General features: G+C 31.5%; 10 protein-coding genes across 10 annotated transcripts; 4 read left to right on the top strand and 6 right to left on the bottom strand.

The window, feature by feature from the left end:
• Positions 1 to 701: 701 nt before the first annotated feature.
• Positions 702 to 1,640, bottom strand: FG379_002386 (apicomplexan specific; the record flags this gene model as incomplete). The annotated part of the gene is made up of 1 exon (XM_067327716.1): positions 702 to 1,640. One exon carries the CDS (start codon positions 1,638 to 1,640, stop codon positions 702 to 704), a length of 939 nt encoding a protein of 312 aa, XP_067182122.1.
• Positions 1,641 to 2,116: 476 nt separating this feature from the next.
• On the bottom strand, positions 2,117 to 3,190 carry FG379_002385 (uncharacterized protein; the record flags this gene model as incomplete). Its single annotated transcript, XM_067327715.1, has 1 exon — positions 2,117 to 3,190. The coding sequence occupies one exon, from the start codon at positions 3,188 to 3,190 to the stop codon at positions 2,117 to 2,119; it is 1,074 nt and encodes a 357-aa protein (XP_067182121.1).
• A 1,013-nt stretch (positions 3,191 to 4,203) lies between these two features.
• On the top strand, positions 4,204 to 5,616 carry FG379_002383 (uncharacterized protein; the record flags this gene model as incomplete). Its single annotated transcript, XM_067327713.1, has 1 exon — positions 4,204 to 5,616. The coding sequence occupies one exon, from the start codon at positions 4,204 to 4,206 to the stop codon at positions 5,614 to 5,616; it is 1,413 nt and encodes a 470-aa protein (XP_067182119.1).
• Positions 5,617 to 5,804: 188 nt separating this feature from the next.
• Positions 5,805 to 6,160, bottom strand: FG379_002382 (uncharacterized protein; the record flags this gene model as incomplete). The annotated part of the gene is made up of 2 exons (XM_067327712.1): positions 5,805 to 5,817; positions 5,850 to 6,160. 2 exons carry the CDS (start codon positions 6,158 to 6,160, stop codon positions 5,805 to 5,807), a joined length of 324 nt encoding a protein of 107 aa, XP_067182118.1.
• An 856-nt stretch (positions 6,161 to 7,016) lies between these two features.
• Positions 7,017 to 8,249, top strand: FG379_002381 (uncharacterized protein; the record flags this gene model as incomplete). The annotated part of the gene is made up of 1 exon (XM_067327711.1): positions 7,017 to 8,249. The coding sequence occupies one exon, from the start codon at positions 7,017 to 7,019 to the stop codon at positions 8,247 to 8,249; it is 1,233 nt and encodes a 410-aa protein (XP_067182117.1).
• A 304-nt stretch (positions 8,250 to 8,553) lies between these two features.
• Positions 8,554 to 10,485, top strand: FG379_002380 (Hsp60 -like chaperone (ATpase); the record flags this gene model as incomplete). The annotated part of the gene is made up of 1 exon (XM_067327710.1): positions 8,554 to 10,485. The coding sequence occupies one exon, from the start codon at positions 8,554 to 8,556 to the stop codon at positions 10,483 to 10,485; it is 1,932 nt and encodes a 643-aa protein (XP_067182116.1).
• A 62-nt stretch (positions 10,486 to 10,547) lies between these two features.
• On the bottom strand, positions 10,548 to 12,375 carry FG379_002379 (kinase domain-containing; the record flags this gene model as incomplete). Its single annotated transcript, XM_067327709.1, has 2 exons — positions 10,548 to 10,858; positions 11,013 to 12,375. The coding sequence occupies 2 exons, from the start codon at positions 12,373 to 12,375 to the stop codon at positions 10,548 to 10,550; spliced, it is 1,674 nt and encodes a 557-aa protein (XP_067182115.1).
• Positions 12,376 to 13,101: 726 nt separating this feature from the next.
• FG379_002378 (uncharacterized protein) lies at positions 13,102 to 13,899 on the top strand (the record flags this gene model as incomplete). The annotated part of the gene is made up of 1 exon (XM_067327708.1): positions 13,102 to 13,899. The coding sequence occupies one exon, from the start codon at positions 13,102 to 13,104 to the stop codon at positions 13,897 to 13,899; it is 798 nt and encodes a 265-aa protein (XP_067182114.1).
• Positions 13,900 to 14,959: 1,060 nt separating this feature from the next.
• On the bottom strand, positions 14,960 to 16,462 carry FG379_002377 (uncharacterized protein; the record flags this gene model as incomplete). Its single annotated transcript, XM_067327707.1, has 2 exons — positions 14,960 to 16,307; positions 16,389 to 16,462. 2 exons carry the CDS (start codon positions 16,460 to 16,462, stop codon positions 14,960 to 14,962), a joined length of 1,422 nt encoding a protein of 473 aa, XP_067182113.1.
• Positions 16,463 to 16,843: 381 nt separating this feature from the next.
• On the bottom strand, positions 16,844 to 19,453 carry FG379_002376 (beta-adaptin AP complex subunit-related ARM HEAT repeat; the record flags this gene model as incomplete). Its single annotated transcript, XM_067327706.1, has 1 exon — positions 16,844 to 19,453. One exon carries the CDS (start codon positions 19,451 to 19,453, stop codon positions 16,844 to 16,846), a length of 2,610 nt encoding a protein of 869 aa, XP_067182112.1.
• Between the last annotated feature and the right edge of the window lie 451 nt (positions 19,454 to 19,904).

Below are 19,904 nucleotides of genomic sequence, written 5' to 3'. Positions count from 1 at the left end.
TTTCATTTCATGTTGTTACGCATATGCCTTCCAAAATGCACCTTGTATCTTGTCGAGCGATGACTTGAGACGAGACGCGTGCATTTTTAAAAAATAATATGATATTAAATAAAAGCAAGGAGATAACAGTTAAAGAATATGATAACAATGCATAAACGTGAACTGCTATCTTTGAATGTTAAGCTCTGGTATGACAGTGGGTTTTATGAAAGCCTTAATCTAATTTAAGTCCATTTTTCACAACTCGAACGAATACTATTTTAATGTCTCGAAATCTAGCGCCAAACCCCACAGTAACCAATAACAGCAGCCTAAAAGTGAGCAAGTTACAAAATCACGAGGACAAAACGCATGTAATGTGGAATGAATAGGATTATAAGTGCATTGGGAAAGATACACTGATTCAACTATAAAAGTTACGTAAAACATATAATTTGTAAAGTTGAATGTAAACTTTCGAGCGTATATATTACAGCAACAGTGACACTAGAAATTGAACAGCTTCTACTGTTGAATACACATATTTGTAGTTAATTTTATAAAGATTTAAATACAGCATGTTTATTTTGTATCGCTTGAAATCAAAATAGCTGTGGTAATAATTCAGTTATACTTTAATTTTTAGTGCTCTTTGTGCGGTCTAAAAGCATCTAGTCTTGATATTAATTATAATTTAGTCAAACACCTCTAATAAAACTAGCTTAATTGTTGTTATTGTCATCGTTTTTGCTAGTTACTGAGTCTTCATCTTTAAGGCCATATCTATTTCTATGGATACTCCTTAAATTACCTCTGTTGCCTAAACTGTTGCATTCTTTCGCAACGACACCAATTCCATTATAACTTCCACCGCCAGTATCATTGTCAGTGTTATTGGTGGTATTATAAGTACTATCTATTTTTCCTATAGAGTCACCTGTTAGGTCAAAGGAAAATGATGAAAAACCACAAAAATTTTGATTTCTCTTATTATTTTGTTGGCTAGTTAACATCCTCATCTTTTGGATACCGTTCTTTTCAATATCTTGCAAAAGGAGTTCAAAGTCTTTCTGTGGAACAAAGTTATCATAGTCGATATTATAATACGGTATCTCACTTTGCATTGATTCATCTGTTAGAGGGTCACACATATGAATAGACTCCAATGGTGGTTTTAATCTATATTCAACGCCTTCTTTCATTCTTAATTCATCTAAATATCTAAGTATTTTAAAGGCAGTTTCAGTATCAGTTTCTCCAAGGTCAAGAACACCTTTTTGGACATACGGTATTAACAATCTAGAGAGCTTTCTCACCCAATCGTCCCTATCTAGTTCACCACAATTAAGTATACTCATGAACTTATCCTTACATGCTATCCTCAAGGATTCGTTAATGTATAGTATACTCATTATTATTCTTACTTTAATAGGTGTACTGCAATCCTGAAACCTGGGAACTATGTAATCAACCAGGTCTTTTGTCAGCATCGAAGATGCCTGGCAACTGCTCCAAGACATACTTAAAGCCTGAAGATATTTTATATATGGTTCGTAACCTTCCTCATCCTCATCGTTATCAACTGCTTCTACTCCCCTTTTTTTGGTTGTTCTTTCAACTCGCTCTTCAGTTTCAAATTGTATTATATCACTATTATCCATTATCGCACTTTCTTCGCTTTGTTTCAAAATCTTACATATTTACCTTCACACTCTAGTTATCAGTTATATTAAAAACTTCTCACATTGAATTTCTCATCATTGGTTGCAATTCTGTGTCTGTCACAAGACAAAATTTATTCGACTATCTTTATTTCTACCTATTTCACTTGCTCTTGGTATTTAATATAAACAAGAATTCCCGCCTAATAGAAACTTGTCAAGTTTGCAAAAGAAATAAACGATTAGTTTATGTTTTAATAATAAAGGTAAATAAAACATTTATTACATTTTAAAAAACGATTTTGTCCAACACGAAAACAGCTATCTTAGTAAGGACAACAACAACGAGATGAAAACCCTGGAATGGATTGTTAATTTCAAGGGAAGATTCAGTACTATAAAACAATATTAATAATTAACTGCAAATATGTATTTTTCATTTTGAAATATTCATTTTTACTAGTTTAAAGATAAAATTATCCAACGTTCTTTATTGTATTGCCATGACCTTTTGGATTTAGATCCTTCCAGTCATCCCAGGATCTCGCCTTGTATTCGTCTTCTTCCTCTTCTTTGCTGTATTCTTTGTCATTAAGAATTGCACATCTAGCTTCCTTGGCTTTCCTCATATCTTCAGCGCTTTTCTCATATTCTCTTGCCTGAGCCAACTCAATATCCGCAGCCTCCGCAATAGATATTGTGGGGAGTGCGTGACTTGGTCCGAATACCTTTGATTGAAACTTCTCTTTAATATTAATGAAGGAAAAATCATGTTTGTATTTATCATCAGGTAGGCTTGATGTTAGGTATTTAACACTTGGTAGAATATTCTGTACATTTAATTTTGGCTTCTCTGTATTGTACTTTGGTATATCATTATTAATACCACTTTCTTTATTTGAATTAAAATACTCAAGAATTTGAAGTTCATTTTCAATCATTATTATTTGATCAATAGTTTCTAAAAAAAATAGGTTTATTAATTTAATATACATTTCCCTGTTTTCAGCCTCATCTGAGTGGAAGAAATCAGATTTTATAAACAAGTCAAGTTGTAACTTAAGTTCTTTAATCTTTTTAAATCTCATTATTTTGGTGTTTCTGTCCTTTTTTATTTCTTTATCATTGAATGTGCCATATTTAATCCTCTCGTTGCCCGTCGATTCAATTGTTTCTTTAAATATCGCATTATCAATTGATACGATTTCGTTCAGAAATTCTGAATATAATGATTTAATACTATTCAAGTCATTCTCCCTTTGAAGATAGTCCCTAGAAGCTTTTGTATTTTTAATTACTCTTTTTGTTTCTGCAGTCAAGTATGTGTAAAGTAGAAACTTTAAATCATTGGTGTGTATGCCATCTATCTCCTCATTTTTAGATAATATGCTCAAACTATATATATATGTCCCCAGTTCTGATAACTCTTCTTCAAGTTCTAACAGTTGGCTTATTTTAACTTCTGTAGAAAAGCTGTCACTGTTGTATATTAAAGTGTTGTAACTAATTAAACACTTAGTGTATCTCTCAGACAGCAGCTTGTAATCCATTTACGTTATTTCCCACTTATTTACTGTGAAATCTATTGTCAATAGGGATACGTTATATGTATTTATTATTTGGGCACATCAGATTTATACATAACACGTATGTATATACAAGTGAAAAGATGAACTAGTGTTGTGTTTAATGAACCTTTGTTCGCCTTACACCTCTACCTTCAGCTTTTTGAGACGTAACAGTGATATTACTTATTCACTGTACACTATTTCACTCAATTATTTGTATTTATTAATTGTTTTACTTCAGAAAAATTTATCATTATTGGCGGGAACTCATTTTTATAGGGTACCTTGATACTCGAAAATACATTAAGATACAAAAACTTGAAAAAGGAGAACAAGGATCAAACACAAGTAAAGCTAAGTATTATATCATCAGGTTTATCTGGTTAGAACCACATTGCTTATTCGCTTAAAAACAAAACTCCAATATCCAGAAATAAATATATACTGTGTCATCTATTTACAAGTTTCACTTTTGTACTAATTTATTTGTACACATTTAAATTGTATCTGCTCAACTCTAGAATTATCAAGACTTTGAGCGAATAATCACTGTAAATAAGACCTAAGAAACATTTATTGATTCGATTAAGTACTAAGTTTGACAAAAATATTACTGGAAAGTAAATAATAGTTTATATTAATTAGTATGTTCCATTTAATACAAAAAAGCTCATAAATATTCGTGTTTATGCGTATTCTACTGGATGTTAAAATATCACTTCAAACTTAAGTCAAAGTTGCTGTTTTTTTATATTGGATCTTGGAATATTTCATATTTGCATAATAGCATTTTTGCTCTTTCATTGTTGCAGAATAGATAAAGCGAGATAATAGATATATTTGGATAACAAAATAGTTTTCCGTGGCTGTATTAGCTATTGAGTGGAAAATAAGAGTGAGGCTAGTCAAACTAGTTAGGTTGGTAATATTGAATAAGAGAGTGAAATTATCAATTTAGCTTTGTTCCAGTGTGTAAGAAAACAAAGTAGACTAATATGAGTGATACGGAAAACACTCCAGAAAGTGAGCGACTTAATGAAATAGTTTATTATGATGGTGATGACAGGGATGTCTATACATACATTAAGTACTTTGAGAGCAATTTTCCACTAAGTTACAAAGAAGTTGAGGATAGTGTTGCAAAAGAGAATATAAAAAGCGACTATAATTACTTTATAAGCGTAGTTACATCCTTCTTGATATATGAATGGGACGTATTTAAGGATTTAATTAGAATCGAAAGAAATTTGAATAGTCTATCAAATCAAGACTTAAAGCTTTATCCACTACGAAATATTGAAAGTGAGATAGATAAATACAGGTCATGTATAAAGGTAAACCAGAATTTTTTTAAATTAATGCTTTCACCTGATCTTTATTTTCAAATAGCAGAGACGAAAAGTCGAAATAATCCAACTAAAAATAATGTTAAGAGTAAAAACAAATATAAAGGAAATAGCAATAGAAATAAATCTCAAGAAACATTAAGTAAATATAGACACAGTAATATGAACAATAATGTGTGTTGTGACAGCGAGGACTGTTTATGTTATTCACTAAAAAATGAAAAATACATGGGAGGTTATAGTTTAAATGCTGTCCCAAGCACTACAATGCACAATATATCAAAGGCAAAAGCAACATTGAGACAATTTGTGAGAGATTGGAGTGAGCACGGTGAAGCGGAACGATCAGAATCATACGATCCCATCTTAAAAGCACTAGTAAAATATTTGCCACTTGATATTAGTAATCCAAGAAGACAAAAGGTTTTGGTTCCTGGCGCTGGGTTGGGAAGATTACTATTCGAAGTGGCAAAATTAGGTTATTCGTGTCAAGGAAATGAAATAAGTTATGCAATGCTCTTAGGTAGCAACTTTATATTGAACTATATGTTTGAGAAAAATTCAATCAGGATATATCCATATTTATTTTCACTGTCAAACAGACCAAAAAAAGAAGATAACCTAAGACCCGTATTTATTCCGGATATATGTATAAATGAATACGTCAAGTACGGTCACGATTTAAGTATGTGTGCTGGTGAATTTGTAGAAGTATATTCAAATCAAATACAAATTTGGGATGCTGTATTAACGTGTTTTTTTTTAGATACAGCTAAAAATATAATTACATACATCCGTACTATTATTAATTTAATACCTCCTAATGGTGTATGGATTAATTTGGGTCCTTTATTATACCATTATTCTGGTATGAATGATGTTGTTTCTATAGAGTTGTCTTGGGAAGAGATAAGAGAAATTATATCAAAATACTTCGACATTGTTGAAGAAGAATGGAAGGACGCGACATACACAAGAAATAATCAAAGCATGTTTAAAGTTGTTTACAAATGTATTTTCTTTGTAGCTATTCGGAATCAAGTCCTTTTTGTTGATTATTAATTCCTTTAATGTTTACTAATTTTATATTTATATTTTAACTTCACTTTTCAAAATAATCGCATAACTTTTTTGCTTTGTTCAATATATATTCTATGTTTCTTTGGCACTCAACTTCGTGCATTCTATTTAGGTTCTCAATTATTATTTGATCGTGCATTGAATTCGCAGTTACTAATTTGCTTTGTATATTAACCAAAAGGTCTTTAAGAACGTTATCCCTTCTAAAGTCATACCCTGAATTTGACGCTATCATTGAGCCTTGAGTAAATGATGGAGTATTTGTACTTGTTGACATGTAGGATAAAGAACGTGAGGAGGGCGTATTAGTTATTGAGGTTGGTGTGCCACGTGGAATATTATTTGGATTGTTATCGCTACTTGTTAGATTCAAGTCACTTCTAGTATTGTGATTATCAGAGTTTTCTTTCTTCTGAAGATGTTTGTTATCTTTTCTGAGAATGTCTTGCTGGCTATTTGCACAAATTTTGTAGTCACTATCATTTAATTGGTATTCTTTCTTAGTTTTTTCTTCCTCTAATCTCATTTATTTAGCGTGTTATCTCTATCTATGCCAAGTAATCTTATTATATATTCTATATGTATTGCATTGCTGTACTGCATTAAAACTGAATATATTTTTGTGCTTAATAATTAGTGTTACCGTAGTTATTATAAAAGATGCCTATTCTGAACAAATTTTATTTTTCACTTCACAATACTTCCTCCTGCATCACAAACCGAACCAACTGATTCCAAATGTTATCCTTATATATGAATCAACTGTATCTCTGGCCCTACTGGTACACTATCGATGCAACCTTATCATCACCTTTTAAGCATGAATTCAGTATATATTTTCCAATTTCACACTTGAATTTCAAGTCATACTAATAAACACTAACAAATGACCCGCCAAAGCGCTGCACAATAAAGACCCGCCTTTGTGTCAAATAAATAAAGAAAATATAGTTTAAAAACAGATAACAATTAAACAAGTTTTTTTTGTGTGGATATATTTATGCGTGTGATACCACTGAATACAAGGAAAGTAGACTCAAATTTCGAAGGAGTATATTGTTTTGTTCGGTTAAGTTTTCTTTAGGCATTAAGTGTAGGATTGGGCGTATCTAACTACAATAATTGAATGAGTGGGGTTAGGCTGATGTAAATAAATTTGAGAAAACTAAGAGACAGGATACAAACATTTGCAGGTAAATATATAAACTTATATTTAAACACACAACAGTACATTGAATAAATATACATATTTAAGCTGGTATAAGTGATTGAATATATGCACTCCTATTTATATTTGCAAAGAAGAGGCTTATTAACATAAATAAAGCGATAGCCAAGACCTTTATTCCCTATATATGGCCAACGAAGACATGGATAACGGGATGAACGGGTCATCAAGAATGTTTGGAGATAGTGAAGGGGATAAGATATGCATGAATAATTACAGCAAAGACAAAACCAGGAATACAGTTGAAAATGAACAAAATGGAAGAAGCATTAGTTCAGAGAAAGAATTAAGAGGAAATGGAGTTGGCAGTAATATAGGGGAGGGAAACATCAACAATGTGCCAAGTAAGCCGATTATAGCAGCACTTTGTTGTTTAACAACAATGGGATTAAGAAGTAAAATAGTATCTTCATTTTCGTTCTTTCCACCTAAAATAAGTGGTTTGGTGTTAAAAGAACTAGACGGTAATGAATTAGTATTTAAGAGAGAATTTATTAATAGAAAATTTGGTATTGAATACATTACTTTAAGATCTATTACAAATATTGAGAAAAAACTTGTGGATTTATTGGTTAGTGACATTAAAGTAAACATATATAGCACGTGGATTGAGAGTGGTAAATCGAAAATACCTATATCATGTGTAGTGGTGTCTCCTATACTGGGAAAAACATCGTTGGACTTGGTGAATAAACAGGTTCCACTATTTATTTATAGCCACGGAAATGCAAGTGATATAGGCAACATGTTGCCTGTATTTATAAATATGAGTTTAAAATTAAACGTTCATGTAATTGCTTACGATTATAGATCTTATGGACTTTCGCTGGGGAAGCCAACTGAAAGAGGCATGTATGCTGACATCAAGGCTGCATATAACTATGCTGTCAATGTACTTAAAATTCCAGCAAATAAGATATTCTTACTTGGGCAAAGTATAGGTTCCGCTCCTACGATTTATTTGGCAAAAAAGCTTGGAAAAAATATCAAAAGCAAAGATAAATCAGCATTAATAGACTCCAATAACTGTAGTGAAAATAATGCATTGCCTCTTGGAGGTGTTATTGTTCAATCGGGAATCGCATCTGGTTTAAACGCTTTACTTTCGCCGGAGTATAACAAAGATATAGTGTGTGATGTCTTCCTAAATTACAAAAATATCAGAAAGATCCCATTTCCTATGTTTATATTGCATGGAACTAGCGACCAAGTAATTCACATTTCCAATTCTCACAAGCTTTTTGAGAATGCAAAAAAAAATAAATATCATCCTCCAATCACCACCTGGTGGGTCGAGGGTGCCAGTCATGATATTCCCGGATCAAACAATCCAAAAAAAGAGTATTATCAAAAACTTTCTTCATTCATTAATTCAGTGGCTCATTAATTCCGTTCCCATCCACTTAACTCCTCGCCTCTAATAGTCAGAGTGGAGCTGCACCTTACTCTGCAACAATGATGGATCAGGAAAATCGAATTGCTTGTACTTTTACATCATAGTCACAACTGGTGTATTCTCTTAGGTTATTCATCTAATTTATTTTTCACACTCCACATACGATGTTCATTGCTTTACACACCTTTACGCCCCTAAAGGTATCGGGTTGCATATCTATTTTGGTGTTTGCCGCCAATGCCAAAGTCTGAATTATAGTCTATAATTTGGCTGTGAAAAGGCATAAAGGAACAAAATGAATGGTTATTTAAAAACAAATTATGGTTTGAGAGAGCTCTACTCCCTTGGAAATGGAGGTTTTGGAGGTATTATTAACAGTAGTTTGAGAAACAGAGTTGGTTTTATCGGAACCGGTGCACTAAATAAGGCGAGCATTGGTTTGGTTGGTGGAGGAATAATGAGGAAGATGATGTCCAGATTAGGCAAATTTTGCTACAACACGGGAAAGGACCTGCAATTCGGAAACGTTTCGAGAAGACAAATGTTAAAGGGAGCAAACATTTTGGCGGATGCAGTCGGGGTTACTCTAGGGCCAAAAGGAAGAAATGTAGTCATAGATCAGGGAATGATGAAAACACCGAGAATAACGAAGGACGGAGTTACTGTGGCGAGGTCTATTGAATTCAAGAGTAAACCTGAGAATATTGGGGCTCAATTGCTTAAGAACGTTGCACTGGCTACAAATGATAAAGCAGGAGACGGAACAACTACAGCAACAGTATTAGCAAGGGAAATGTACAGATCAGGATGCGATAAGGTTGACTCTGGGTTGAATCCAATGGACTTGTTAAGAGGAATTAACATAGGAGTTGAGTATGTAATTAGTGAACTAGATAAATTAAGTCAGCCTGTGAAAACAAGGGAAGATATATTAAATGTTGCAACAATAAGTGCAAATAATGATTTAAAAATAGGAAAAATAATATCAAAAGCCTATGATAAGGTAGGTAGGGATGGGACTATACATATCGTTGAGGGGAACACAACCAAATGTGAATTGAATGTCGTTGAAGGGATTAAAATAGATCGTGGATACATTTCGCCTTATTTCATTACAAACCAGAAAAATCAAAAGGTTGAACTGGAAAATCCCAACATACTTATATTCAATGGGAAGATATCTGATATGAACTTAATACTTCCAGTTTTGGAGCATTCTTTAAAAACAAATTCACCTATTTTAATTATAGCCGATGATATTGAGGGCGAGGCACTAGCAGCGCTTATTCTAAATAAGATCCAGCTCAACCTCAAATTATGTGCAATTAAGTCACCAGGCTTTGGAGAACACAAAAAACAACTTCTAAACGATTTGTCTGCAATTTTAGGTGCGAAAATAATAAATGGTGAATATTCATCAGATAATGTTTCCGACATAAACAGCAATAACATTAGTGAATATTTGGGTCAATGTAAAAGTGTATCCATTTCAAAAGAAGAAACTATCATCACTGAAGGAAAGGGATCCTCTTCTAGTAAAGTTAGAGACATTATATCCCTGGTAAAACACCAAATGGATGAAGCAAACAGAAACAACTTAGATTTATCTGAATATGAAAAAAAAAAGCTTAGCGAAAGATATGCTAAATTAACAGGAAAAATTGCTATTATCAAAGTTGGTGGCTATTCTGATACTGAAATATCTGAACTCAAAGACAGATTTGTAGACTCACTAAATGCTACAAAATGTGCACTGGAACAAGGAATCGTTCCTGGTGGTGGTTCTGCTCTTATTTGGGCGTCTAGGAACCTTAAAGACTTATATCACTTCGGAAAACAAGATGCAAACAATAATAATTACGACAAAATTGATAATTATGATGTAGCAATGGGGATTAAAATAGTTGAAGATGCATGCAAAATTCCATGTAGTCTCATATCATCAAATGCTGGATTCGAAGGTCCCGTTGTTGTTGGAGAATTAATTAAAAAGTTCAATAACGGCGATAAATTTTTTGGATTTAATGCTCGGAATGGTAAATTTGTTGACATGATCAAAAATGGTATTATTGATCCCACTAAAGTCGTAAAGTCTGGTATATCTAATGCGGCCAGTATAGCATCTTTAATGGCAACAACTGAAGTTTCAATTTATGATTCAGACATGGAAAACAGTAATACTGACATTTACTCCAATAATAGAAAAAAAATTGGTAGATTCCCGTAAATATTAAATAAGTAATTTGTTAACAAAAAATAGTTTATTTGTGAACTAAACCCATTTAAATTTTAATTATATGTTTTCTGCATCATATCCCTTATTTCTCTTATGTTTTTTCTCTCCACTGGGTTTCCCTTTAGCATTCCAGCAATTAGATGTTTTGTGTTATCTGAAATTCCCTCTCTAAATGTCAACGACTCGCCGTCTTCAATTGATTTAAGATATTCTTTTGTATTTCTACCATAATAAGGTACTCTTCCATGGGTTAGACAGTACATTACGCAACCTAAGGACCAAATATCTCTTTTAACGCCGTCTACTCCCTTTGTTGTGCAATCTAAACTAAAACACTCCGGAGGAGTAAATAACATTGAGCCGTCTAAATTATTGTTTTTGGTTTTAATTTAATAGTTAATAAAAATTGGAAAAAAATACACGTAAGTTGAAATACAAACAACACGGGTATACATTGCATGTGTAGTGCGTTGTTTTGCAGACATTCAATACATGAATTAAAAAATGGGAAAACTCACCTCTGTCAAATACCAAATTATTTTTGTCAACTAAAACACAGGAGTTAAAATCCGATATTTTGATACAAAATCCATGTTTCTCGTGTTTATTGACATTATTAAAATCCAGGTTAGATGACGATTTGTTGGAATTAAAAATGGTTTTGTATGCTTCTAATTCACTGAGTTCCTCAAGTACATTGGGACTGAGCAAGCTTTTAATGTCCGCGTTTTTACCCTTACAAAGTGAAAAATATGGATCATCGTTATTGTCAGTATCTTTGTATTTGCCATATTCATTTTTATTTACTTCTCCCTTTTGTTTTGTTTTGTCACACTCTAGTTTGCAATTTTTAGTAGCAAAAATTTGTTTAATCTCCGTTTTTGCTTGCGAATATGAATCAAAAAAAGGTGAATCGTACCAAATACAACTTTCTTCAAAATCGTTATTCTCTAAAAATGGTTCTCCGTCAACTTCCTGAAAGAAGAAGGAATCGTTTTCGCTACCATTACCTATTTCCCTGTTTATATTTGATCCAAGCTTAAACTCGGAGAAATATGTATATTCTTGTTCTGATTCAGAGTCAAAAGTTATTTCGTTTTCAAGTAAGTGTTTATAATTTACAACGTCACTGTTCAAGTAAACGAGATTATTTTTGTCAATGCTTCCCGATAGAAAAATATTCTCCGGTTTTAAATCCCTGTGTATAATTCCAAGTCCGTGTATATATTCCAAACAATCTAATATTTGTGCAAGAATAACTAAAGAAGTCTTTTCATTATACACAATACTACACTCTGAATTGTCAAGTACACTATAAGTTCCATTTTTACAGTTCCAGTACATTATTTGATTCCTAAAGTATTCTTGAACCAATATTATTTGATTATATTCGGGGACTTGTATTATTTCAAACAATTTGGATATATTTACGTGATTTAATTTACTCATAATCAAAGATTCTAATAGAACCCTGTCGTAAATAGATAGTATAATATTTTCATTAAATGCTATTCGACTTTTTAAATCATTTTCATTTTCGTCCTCGTTATTTAACTTATTTCTCTTGCTTATTGATATTTTCTGACTTTTCAAACAAGATATTAATCCGACTCTAAATGTAACCCAATATTCACCCTCTTTATCGCCACAATCATGATAATCATCGTAAAAACCCTTATCGCACGAATCAAATTCCAGTTTTCTTGCTCTGTATGCCCTAAAAAAACTGCCTTCACCTAAAAATCCATCTTTAGACGTATCGTACATATAACTATTCAAGCAATAATGAATTCTCTCTTTTCCATTCAAAGGGTCTGTTGATGCAAAACTCCACAGAAATCCGTTATTATCTACCGGAATGTATTTTTCATGGATACTCATTTTATGTTATGTCGTACACTTTTCCTTTCCTAATGCTCTTGTTAATTCTGCTCCTGCACAGCTACACAGTTACACACGTTATCATTTGTGCAATTCAATGATAATATACACTTATAACTCAAATTGAAAAAATAAAGGAGTCGAATTCCTGTCTAATCTACGCTCAGTTCTCGCTTTACTGCGAAGACAACTGGTAATTTAAAATACGCACATTTAATCACAATAATTTATTCTCTTGTGTTTAAGAATAAGCAAGAATTCAAAGATAACAAGGACAACTCATCCAGAATAAATTTTGCTGTTAATGATATCCAAATATGTGCTCTCTAGAGTAAACCTAATTTATTTCTTTCTTAGTTTACAAATATCTGCATGCACATGCAGATCACGAAAGAGTGTTTTCCCGCCCAATGTGTAAAAGACAAAATATGTCATTTTATACTTTAAAAAAATAACAAGAAAATAACACGAAAATTACCATGTTATGTCTCTATATAAACCTAAAAATGAATGTGTAAACTTTAGAATGTTATAGAATCATTAAAGATATATAGGTATCAAACGTTTTGTCTAAACGAACAATGGTGATTATATCTTAAATGAAAAATTCAGTCGAATAAGTTCGGACAAAAAACCTAAATTAAGTAAATAGCGTGAAATAATCGTCTTAAGATTAGAGTTTGATTTCTTTTTCGCCTATTTTTGTATTTGATTTACATATTCAAGATGTCATCTGAAAGAGGAAGCTTCAGTTTAGGTGGAATTATTGGTGGAGTAGGAAACTTCATTGTTGGTTCTGGAGAAGAGGACTATTCGTTGAGAAACATGGCAAGGGCATCAATAAACTATGCTAGGCCTGTGTTTGGTCACGTTTCAAATATTGTTGAATCAGGTAGAAATTCAATATCAGAATCATTTGTTTGGAAAGACTACCATAGAAAATACATATCAGCTGAGGAGGCCATAGATATAGCCTCAACTACAGCACAGGAAGTTGTAACTTCTGAACCTGAAGAGTTTAAGCAAAAATATGAAGAGAAACTTAAAAGCAGAAGCCAGGTATTTTCCTATCCAAGTCCAAATATAAATATTGAGATAGATTCGGTTTCACAGATTATCTCTAGTTCAAAAGAAAGGATACAAAACTCAGGTATCTTATCAAAGGTATCAAGTTTTTATGAAAGTGTTTTCTACGGGTTAAAATCTATTGGCGTATTCATATATAATCATGGCAAAGAATTTGTCATAAAAGTAAGGAATTTGCCTTTAAAATGCTTAAAATGCAAAAAGATTTTTCACTTTATTAAAAAAAATGCAAAGGTATTTGTAAAGTGCTGCAATAACATTCTTCTTAATTTCAGAAACAACCCCCTAGAATATCCCAGAAGATTTTACTATTTGATTTATGGGTTCTTCCACAGCATTTACCTAAAAATATATAACTACAGACATCCGGAAGTCCATAGATCTAGAATAGCGTCTATTGGAAATTCAATTAAAAATATTAAATTTTATTGGAGATAAATAAATCAGTTTCAGCCACAATTTGACAAATTATTTGTTAGATTCAACACAGTGATATGACCTTCAAATTACCAGTCAATTCAACGAAACCAGCTCGTTTCTATTTACTATATATACATATTTGCAAAATACATAGCATTACACAAACATATACGTTTTATTTCACACATTCAGTCAGATTTTGGGAATGAATTTCTAATTGAGAAGTATTTATACAAAGGAAAAACCACGCTTCATGGTTAGGAATGTGAATATATTTAAGGAATAAGAGTGTTACAGTTGCATTTGTCTAGACATGAACATATTGCTTAATGCTTGAATAATCCTCTTTTTTAACAAATATATCAATATTTGGATAGTTATTTCTAATATAAGAGTTTTTTTCTTCCCTCAGGCCATAGCTTTTTATCTGAAACTAAAAATGAATAAGTAAAATATCAAGAGTATAGCATCATTAAACTTGCATTAAAGTCTAAAGAGTTTGGGGCAGGGCTTTTTAGTTTAACTTGTATGCATAATTAAGGTGGTATTACTTCGATTTTAGTCTCAAAAAACGATATATGTATTAATCTAACTTCATTTTTAGTGAGAAGATTGTGACGAGAATAAATAAAGAGTAATTACGAATATATATGGAATATGAAAACTTTTAACTGAAACACACAGAAAAAGAGGATTAAATAAGAAACAAATTATCAATATTTTTTCTTTTTCCCGTTTCATTCGAGGTGAATGCAGGAAAATGACGATATACTTAACAGGAGACTTGATAAAGACAATTATGACATTTTAATGTTGTGAGAAATTGAAGTCGAAAACAAACAAAATAATCATTATACAGAAATAAGAGCTGATGTAAACAAATATTACATTATATCAAGCAAATAAGCAGACATAACCTTTTTTATGCAGTATTGGAATAAATATGAAATAATATAGATACGTATATTATCAAAATTAAAAAAATAGCATGTATAACAGAACTAGTACTAGAATGTGTGAATTAGCGCATTATAATATAGTATATATAGATAGGGATTAATTGACTCATTATCTTCTATTAAGATCTGAAATATAAATCTGTTTGTTTGTTATTTTTTCTACTCAGTATTTCATCGTATTGCTGGTATTTCAAAAGCTCGTTTCTTGACTTCCATATAATAAAAAATAGAATAATTTTCCAAACAAAATTGAAAAAGGTAAAAACCTTTGAAAAATTTCTCAAATCGCTCTCTTCAGAAGGGACGCTCCAAGCAGGAAAAAAAATACTCATCCAGATTGTATCTAACGCGAGTGAAATTATGATGGAGGATAGTACGAACTTAAAGCCATTATTAGTCCATCTAGTGGATGTTAATCCATCATTCCCAAGATTGCACCAAAATATGTAACAAGTAGTTAGTGAGTCAAGATAAAGTGATCTATTTGAACTAGCAATCCACTGCAGCAAAAATGATATGAAAATTACATACTTAAATAAGACCTCAGATCCATTAATTTTGTTTTGTGTCAAAAACATATCTAGTCTGTCTGCGATATAATCCGGAATTGAAGACAAATATAAAATAAGGGATGAATTCTCTGGTTTGGGTAAAAAGGGATCATCTAAACAAGAAAGCTCATTTTGATAGTTATTTAAATCATGTATTTTTTGGTCTCTTTTTTGTTTAAATTCTCTAACGTAACTTTTATACAATATGTGTTTTGAATATAACCACTGACATGAAAGTATAAGTGAACCAATTGATACACTTTCATTGTTGCTATATATTTCTTTTTTTATTTCATGTTTTCTTTGGTCTGCTAAATCCTCCAACAAAACACTACAACCACCTAAATTAACATTATTTTTGTCTTCGAATAACATTATTTCTAAGTAACTAGAGTTAATTCCAAGTCCTTTTTCAATGTCAAAACTAAATAATTCATTCCAATATACGCACTTATTCTCCTCATGATAACATCTAACCTGCGTTTCTATAACTTGATCTTGACACTCCAGATGTATTTTGTACCCAACATTTGCACTTATTTCATCCTTTAGCTCCAAACTTACTATTTGTATCATAAGTTTACTCTCCTCTTCTTCATCTGCATATCTACTTCCCAAATTTTCATATCTCCTTAAATTGTTCTCAGCTTGTTGACGCAATTGCTCTAGAGCTTCAAATTCCCTTGAACATGTGTCCAACATTGTTTGCAATTCCCATCTTCTTTTTAAATAACCCTCTTTTAGTTGCTTTCCACTGCATTTATAGTTATGTGTCGTGTTGACTGATTGGAACACCTTTCTTATTGCTTCTCTATTAAACCTTATATTTGACACTCTAACTCTCTCTAGTATGTCCTCTAGTGTATAATACTCACTATCCCTTATCCCCATCATTGAAAAGTACTCCCCCAAATCCCTAAAAAAACATTAAATTAGCATGTTAATGTTTTAGTTGCTAAAATACAAAAGCAGATAATAAAAATAATTAAAAACTTACCTCTTTATTTGTTGTAAAAACACCTCCCTATTTCTCTGCAATACTAAGTTATCCACAAAAATTGGTCCATTCATTTTGTCTTCTCTATCCAGTAGATGCTTATATAATTATGTATTCTTGTACGACCCAAGCTCTAAATAGTATACCTACTTATCAACTTTTTTTACATTTGGGGGTTAAATGTATAATTATATATTAATAGATAAATTTACATGGTTTTTTTGGCGGGAATTTGTTTCAATAAACTCTTAGCACATGCTACTGGTTTGTGCTAGAAATGGAAAAAGAGATAAACACAAATGAAGTAATGAAATGAGAAATTAGAGCTTAAGATAAAACTTTACGTAAAAATGTCAAATAGGAGTCAATTCGTATTTATCAAATATACAATACAGAAATCGACGAGAATGGGGTGTAAACTGTAGTAAACTAAATGAGACTTCTTTTTAATTCGCTCATTGGAGTGTGTACTTGTTAAGTATTGATTTAATTGCTTTCCACATTTCTTCAGAGTACCATTGATTATTTATTTTCTCTCCATGTTTGTATGATTTAGAAAAACACCTTATAAAACAAGTTATCCTATATTTGGATTCAAATAGGTGTTTAATAATTAGTTCAGAAAGACAATATACATCTGTGTTGTTTTTGTTGCATGCAATTCCATATAAAAATAATTTGAAATTGTTATCGTCAATTTTGCCTGAGGCAATGCAGTAGACAAAGATTTCAGAAAGGTCGTCCTCAAAGCTATCTAAAAACTCTAAACTTTCAAATTTGAGATTTAAATTAACTTCTATTTCGGTATTAAACTCAATATTTTTAAGTTTGTTCCAGTGCTTTTCAAATTCTTCTGGTCGGATTAACGCAGACTTTTTAAAAACCAAATCACTTCCAAAGCTACAAGACGATTCATTTTCACTACTCTTAATACCACTACCATCACCGACTGTATTATTTAAATATCTTCCAAAGAAATTCATTTTAGAGCCACAACTTTTGTATATATTGGAAATACCTGAGCAAGTGTTAAAATTGGAGAACAAATCCTTTTTCCAGTTATTAAAGTAATTTTCAAGTATATTTAATGAATTAGAGTTATTATAAGAATAGAATTTTGGGTCATGATCTATTATTTTCTTTGCTATTTTGCAATCATACTGAAGCAGTCTGTAGTAAAACAATGCTTGATCTTTTACTTCAGGGTAGTCCAATCTTTCGATAGTAAAAGACAAATATTTTCCGAGTGTTGGCCTTATATCGTCTGGTGAGTAAAAGAAGAGTCTACAGCAGCTTGCTAGCACAATACTGAAACTCCTTGAAGGTATGTGGTATGCTTCACCCGAATTGTTTAAATTGGAGTCGTAAGTATCAATTAATAATGAAACAACGTGTTCAAGTATATTAGATATGTTATCTTGTATTAAATCCGGGTTTTTTGTCATTATCCATAAAAAAGAACAAATTCCATTGGTTTTAAACGTTAGATTTTCAACCAAACTAATGTCAAAGTACTCTTTAATCGTGTTATAAATAATGCATGGAAAAGATTCCATTATAAGTTCAAGCCCCATCAATGCAGAACTAAGTTTTGTCTCGTCCTCAGATATGAGAAAACATTCAATGTATTTAATATATTTAAGAATAAATTCATCAGTTAATATTGAATTCTCATAATAATTTTCAAGTGATGTTTCTTCAGTATTAATGTTATCCTCAACTTCATCTTTAATAATTTGCGCATATTTAATCGCAATTATGGACATAATGTAAACAGATTTGTGCAACAAACTACTATCATCGATTTCAAAAGAATAGTAATAAAGCTCTTCTAATATGGAAATTGAATTACTTTTAGAGCTTATAAACGGCAGTAAGTCAAGCTTAACGTTTTTAATATAACTTGGATCCCCGTTTCTCAAAAACAAAAGGCCATATTCATCTTCAAAATGTGATAATAAGCTTTTTGAATAGAATCTACTTTCGCTTTTAACTATTAATTTTCCGTCCTCAGAATAGTCTGAAAGAAATGAAAACAAAGATAATAATGTTGAATATATAACATAAGATATTTCAGGTATTGATGTTGATATTTGTGTAAATATAGGTCCTTTTACCCTCTCTATAGCATGAGTGAATAAATTTGGATGGGATTTTGTCAACATTATAAATAATTCTACACATGTTAAGAAAGTAGTTGGGCTAGAATGTCTGATTATGTCATCCAATAAATTAAGCATTTGATATGTATTATCTTCTTCCTCTGTCCCTGTTTCTTCAACAGTATTTATAGTTCCATGAACATATTTTATCGTTTGCTGCAAAATAATGTATTTGTCCCATTCACTGAATATATTTATATTATTAAGTAGTTTAAATAAAAAATGTTTTGAAAAACCAACACCACCTTCATTTTTATTTATCTCATTTAACACATATATAATGTTCACAATAGTGCTTGGATCAAGCTCAGTTTCCATCATGTGTTGCAATTTTTCAAGTAATTTTGTTCCAAAAAATTCTTCCTTAGAGTAGTGGTACAACTTTAGGCATCCCATTACTGCTGTCTTCCTAACGTAACCTATTTCGTCATCAAGCCCATTTTTTAATATTGTCTCAATATACTCCATCATAACTGGTATTCTTAAGGATGAAAAACTTCTCAAGGCCAAACTTCTTATCACTGGATCTTCATCGACGCTGTCTTTCCTAAGTGTATTTACCATCAAAAGTGCAAGATCTGAGTTCTTTTCAGCATAGTGAGTGAGGTAAAAATATATTATCTTTTTCTCAACTTGGTCTTGTGTTGCACTTGCCAGTATCATTAAACTATATAAGCACGAAACATCCACTCCCAAAGTCATAAGCGCTATTGCCTTTTGAAATAATTCTAATCTCTTCTCTCTATCTTTTATTTGCGTTATGTTTTGCAGTTTCTCATAAAGCTCATTCACCTCTCCTCTCCTGTGGTCTATAAACAATTCAGCATTGTTTTCCTTGTTCTCAATCCCCACATCTGTTACCTCCACCGTATCACCGTAGTTTACTGATATTCGACTTCTCATTTAAGCCTTGCCTTGTAAAGAACTTATTCTTTTCTGTATATATATTTATTGTTTCACACTTTAATTTCCCCTATTTGCCACTAATTTTTCACTTTCCTCACTTTTTTTTTCTCGAGATAGATATCACACCGGTATAGAATTAAATACCAATAGGTACCGGCGCATACCATAAGAAATGATAAATATAGAAACAAAAAATATTTAGTCTAAAAGACACATGAAATGAATCAAAATAGCGTTTTAGTATTATTTATATGATTATACTATGTTTTCTAGCATATATAGTGTCAAATTTTGCAATAAGAATCAATTTAACAACACATAGTGCTTATATTTATATTCAAACTATATGGTAGCATTAATGTTATTTGTTTTGCTAAGCTAAATTTGAAGCTTTGTGTATGTTTTCCTTGTGTATGTTTGTGTTGAAATATAAATATTGACGTGTTTA

Source organism: Cryptosporidium bovis (genome assembly GCF_009768925.1).
Source record: "Cryptosporidium bovis isolate 45015 chromosome Unknown contig_30, whole genome shotgun sequence".
In the NCBI taxonomy this organism is placed as follows: Eukaryota; Apicomplexa; class Conoidasida; order Eucoccidiorida; family Cryptosporidiidae; genus Cryptosporidium; species Cryptosporidium bovis.
Note: the sequence above shows the minus strand (reverse complement) of the source record. Positions and strands in the feature narration are given on the sequence as shown.